The sequence below is a fragment of the Megalops cyprinoides genome, chromosome 2 (assembly GCF_013368585.1).
Source record: "Megalops cyprinoides isolate fMegCyp1 chromosome 2, fMegCyp1.pri, whole genome shotgun sequence".
In the NCBI taxonomy this organism is placed as follows: domain Eukaryota; kingdom Metazoa; phylum Chordata; class Actinopteri; order Elopiformes; family Megalopidae; genus Megalops; species Megalops cyprinoides.
Window position 1 is genome coordinate 69,387,145 of NC_050584.1, and position 5,000 is coordinate 69,392,144.

The window sequence follows — 5,000 nt, forward strand, 5'->3', positions numbered from 1 at the left end:
GTTTCGTTCAGTCGCAAACTTTGACCTTTTGGATTGGTGTTTTTTTACACGTCGGTCGTGTTCACGACTGCAAACGGAGCGCCGTGACAGTATAATCGCAGAACGTGTTTTTCCAGCGTCCAGTTCGCGTAGCTGCGTTGGTTTCGGTGCAGCGCGGCGTTGCTACAGAGCGATCGGTGCTCACCTGCGATACGGCAGGTTGCGTTTGGCTCAGCGCCAGTGCGCAGGTGGGAGAGACTGAGCTGTGTGTGTGTGCGTGTGTGTGTGTGTGTGCGTGTGTGTGTGTGTGTGTGTGTGTGTGTGCGTGTGTGTGTGTGTGTGTGCGTGTGTGTGCGGGGTCAGTGTCGTGCTGCTCAGTGTCGTGCTGCTCAGTGTCTCGCTCTCCTTCTCAGCCCCTGACTCGGACGGAGCTGTGGCAGATGGTGAAACAGCACTATGGGAATGACCTGGGACTGAACCATGAGGAAATGGAGAACTTGCAGATATCAGCAGATAACGCATCACAGGCCAGGTAGGACACACCTGTCTGCACACATTCCAGGACACCTGCCCGTGGACACATTTTAAACTCACTTAAGCTGTTTTTAGGAGACTTTGCTGGAAATACAATAATGTCTCAATGTCCTTGCCTGCTCTGTTCATGGGAAGAGTGTGACTCCAGGGACTGCATTCATTTAATCATGAGATTAAACAAATGTCAACTCTGAATGAACTCTCTCTAAATTAATATATAAAACAATAAAAATATATCGAATGAAAACGCCCTTTATGGCACGGTGTGTCCTGGGAACCCAGCGCGGTACAATGATAAACATCTGATGAATCAGCTTCAGCTCAGCCTCACAGGTTTACTGACCAAAAACAACAAGGTAAATGAAGACAATAAAAAGTCAGCCCAGACAAACCTCTTTTCAGTGTTCTAAATTTTTAAAATGTATTTTAGTTTCTTTTTCTAGATGTGTCATAAAACAGTTAACGGTGGCGTTTTTGTAAACGTGGTAACCCTGGGGCATCATGTTTGTAAAGACTGATTTAGCCAAATGGAGGGAGAGTCCTGAGGCTGTGAGAATCACCTTCATCTTCACACACCTTCAGGAGCAACAGCCTGCAGAAAACACACGCACGCACACACACGCACACACACGCACACACACACACTCCACCCCACCCCCCCAGAACGCACACACACACACACGCTGCACTCCGCAGTATATGGTACTTTGTAGAATACTCTTATGGAGTTTGTCTCCATGACATGAACTCTCCAGTGTCAGTGTGTGTCTGACAGGTGAGGCTGATCGAGAGAGAGCAGCTCAGCGATGGCGTGAGGCACACAGCCAGCCTCTCAGCACCTGCAGTCAGAGCAGCCTCAGACTCAGGGAGACTGAATTCAGTTCAGTCTGAAGAGAACGGATCTCAGGTGCTGGCAGATGGGGTTTGGCGAGGCTGCTGATCCGGGTACAGTCTGCAGAGGAGTTGTCAGGAGGCAGTGGAAGGTGCTGAGCGATTGTTGTCCTGGCTGGGGTCACCCCACCCCACCAGCAGGGGGCTGAGGGTGAGCAGGCAGTGGGCTCCGGCCAGTGGAGCGTAAGAGTCCAGCATTGGAGGAATGCAGTACCTGAGTCTGCCTGTAGGGGAGCATTGTGACTGAGGGCCGGGTGTGTCAGCAGTACTTCCTGCTGGCTGCTGTTCACTGCTGACCCCTCAGATTCCTTCAGATCCTAAAATCCCACAATGCACGGCGGCAGGGTCCCCTGGCCAGACGAGCAGCGAGACAGGTGTCGATGAAAGACTGATGTTTGATACTTGAGACGCAAGAGCTTGGTTTTCCTGAAGGCAGCAGATAATGTAAAAGCGTAAAGCTAAAAGCTCAAAGCAAAGTAGCCTGTATCTGCAGCAGCGATGAATTATTTCTTATCTTAATCTTAATCTCTCCTCCAAGGGTCAAATATCATGTGAAATGATTTATGAATGCAGTCAAAGAAGGTTGTTCTGGACTTAAACAGGGCATGTGTTAATAAACATATGAAATGTGGTTTCCATCAGTTTTCCTCGGTTGGTAGTTTTTTCACTGCAATCCCCCCACCCCCCCCCCGCCCCCCCCGTTGTACAGGATCTCCACTTAAAAAAATGGCAGCTGCATTCAGTTGTTATTAAATATCTGTCTGTAGCTGAACTGGAAAGCAGTCTGACTGTATGCACAGCATTTGACAAGCCCAGTTCTGAACTGCAGTGATGAATCCGGCGTGTGGCGTTCGAACGCCCTGGGCCTCGACGCCCCAGGCCCCGCCGTACTGCGAGGCGCCTCCTTCAGGGGTGGAGTTTCACGCTGACTTCCTGTTTTCAGCGGGGCGGTTAGGGCAGGTGGAGAGGAGCATGCTGGGAGGATGGAGAGGCCGTCCTCCCTGCGGCTGCCGGGGGACTCGCCGCCATTGGACGGGACCACCCAGGTGGAGGAGCCACAGCCGTCACCTGCACCGCAGAGCGGGAACTCTGGGACCACGGTACGAGCGGGGGGGTCACAATGTCGGGGGGGGGGGGGTCACAGTGCCGGGGGGGGGGTCACAGCGCCAGGTCACAGCGAGGAGGGGGGGGGTCCCAGTGATCACAGTGGTGGGGGTGCTGAAGCCGCCGCACTCTCAGTGTAACGCAGTGATGTGTCTGACCCGTGTGTCTGCAGGAGGAGCTGCGTGTGACCCCGTCCCGCCAGCGGAGCCCTGACCCGCTGGATCGCCAGGCTCCGGAGAGAAGCTCGAAGCGCTCCTCCCTCTCCCTCGACCTGAACGCCAACGAGGACCAGCTGTCAGAGCACAGCGGCTCTGAGAGTGTGGAGGAGGGTGAGACACCGCGTTTAACCACGCCCCGCCATGCCCCACCACGCCCACAACTTACCTACACACTGTATCTCTGTTCGTGTGTGAGAAACCATGAGTAACGGTCTCTCTCTCTCTCTCTCTCTCTCTCTCTCTCTCTCTCTCAGAGGAGCGACCCTGTCCGCTGCAGGCTCAGGGTCGTCTCTATGTGAACCGGGTTTTCCACATCAGTGCAGAGAAGATGTTTGATCTGCTCTTCAGCGACTCCCACTTCATCCGGAGGTTCATGGACATCAGGAAGATCACAGGTATTTCCAGCAAGGGGCACCATCTGCACACCCGCGCATCACTGTACTACTGCCCACATCTGGTCTCTCATTGTGTGTTTCTGCGTGTGTGTGTGTGTGTTTGTGTGTGTTTCTGTGTGTGTGTTTCTGTGTGTGTGTGTGTGTGTGTGTTTCTGTGTGTGTGTGTTTCTGTGTGTGTGTGTGTTTCTGTGTGTATGTGTGTGTGTGTGTTTCTGTGTGTATGTGTGTGTGTGTGTTTCTGTGTGTATGTGTGTGTGTGTGTTTCTGTGTGTGTGTTTCTGTGTGTGTGTTTCTGTGTGTATGTGTGTGTGTTTCTGTGTGTATGTGTGTGTGTGTGTGTGTGTTTCTGTGTGTGTATGTGTGTGTGTGTTTCTGTGTGTGTGTGTATGTGTGTGTGTGTGTGTGTGTGTGTGTGTGTGTGTGTGTGTGTGTTTCTGTGTGTATGTGTGTGTGTGTTTCTGTGTGTGTGTTTCTGTGTGTGTGTGTGTGTGTGTGTGTGTGTTTCTGTGTGTGTGTGTGTGTGTGTGTGTTTCTGTGTGTGTGTGTTTCTGTGTGTGTGTTTCTGTGTGTGTGTGTGTTTCTGTGTGTATGTGTGTGTGTGTGTGTGTGTGTGTTTCTGTGTGTGTGTGTATGTGTGTGTGTGTGTGTTTCTGCGTGCGTGTGTGTGTGTGTGTGTGTGTTTCTGCGTGCGTGTGTGTGTTTCTGTGTGTGTGTGTGTGTGTGTGTGGTTCTGCGTGTGTGTGTGTTTCTGCGTGTGTGTGTGTGTGTGTGTTTCTGTGTTTCTGCGTGTGTGTGTTTCTGTGTTTCTGCGTGTGTGTGTTTCTGTGTTTCTGTGTGTGTGTTTCTGTGTTTCTGTGTGTGTGTGTGTGTGTGTTTCTCTGTGTGTGTGTGTTTCTCTGTGTGTGTGTGTTTCTCTGTGAGTGTGTGTTTCTCTGTGTGTGTGTGTGTGGTTCTGCGTGTGTGTGTGTGTGTGTGTGTGTGTGTGTTTCTGTGTGTGTGTGTGTTTCTGTGTGTGTGTGTGTTTCTCTGTGTGTGTGTGTTTCTCTGTGTGAGTGTGTGTTTCTCTGTGTGAGTGTGTGTTTCTGTGTGTGTGTGTGTGTGTGTGTGTGTGTTTCTGTGTGTGTGTGTGTGTGTGTGTTTTCCTCCTCAGGTATGACCTCCACTCCCTGGCAGAGGGATGGCTCTGGCTGTATGAAGAGGACTCTGAACTACACCATCACCATCACCAACCCACTGGTGGGGAAGTTCTCCACCGCCACAGAGACACAGGTGAGCTGTGTGTGTGTGTGTGTGTGTGTGTGTGTGTGTGCTTACAGCAGCAGCAGTGTGTGAGTGTGTGTGTTTCTCTCTCAGACTCTGTACAGAGATGCTGGGGAGAGGCAGTACTACATGGTGGATTCAGAGGTTTACACGCACGACGTTCCGTACCACGACTACTTCTACACCTTCAACCGCTTCTGCATCATCCCCAACTCAAAGCACAAGTGCCGGCTCCGGTGAGCATCACAACCATAAAACCGTGACTGTACACTTCAGCCGTACACCATGACCGTAAAACCATAACTGTAAAGCATAACCGTAAATTGCGACCGTGAGCCACGACTCCCGCCCACAGCCTTCCCTCCTCAGTCAGGCCCAGCAGGAGCGCCTTACTCCTGTGAGATGCCTGTCAGTCCGAGTCTCAGAGCTGCGTCTCCCACGCCCTCCTCTGCTGTGGTTAAACAGCTGCGATTATCACACCTTTTACACACAAGCAAACTGCTCTCAGTGTGACCTCAGCTGGAGCTGTCCCTGAGCGCTGCGTTTGACTGCGCTTGACTGCGTTTCACTGCGTTTCACTGCGTTTGACTGAGAGACGGTCCCTGTGTGGCTTGGGCTT

At 51.9% G+C, this 5,000-nt stretch overlaps 1 protein-coding gene across 1 annotated transcript in view; it reads left to right on the forward strand.

Annotated features, from left to right (window-relative positions):
• gramd1c (GRAM domain containing 1c) overlaps positions 1 to 5,000 on the forward strand; it is a 19,003-nt gene that overhangs the window by 8,371 nt on the left and 5,632 nt on the right. Inside the window, exons 7-12 of the mRNA XM_036521359.1 lie at positions 393 to 511; positions 2,348 to 2,504; positions 2,681 to 2,837; positions 2,981 to 3,121; positions 4,272 to 4,390; positions 4,475 to 4,617. Of these exons, the coding sequence (XP_036377252.1) occupies positions 393 to 511; positions 2,348 to 2,504; positions 2,681 to 2,837; positions 2,981 to 3,121; positions 4,272 to 4,390; positions 4,475 to 4,617 (836 nt within the window). The remainder of the gene's footprint in view (positions 1 to 392; positions 512 to 2,347; positions 2,505 to 2,680; positions 2,838 to 2,980; positions 3,122 to 4,271; positions 4,391 to 4,474; positions 4,618 to 5,000) is intronic.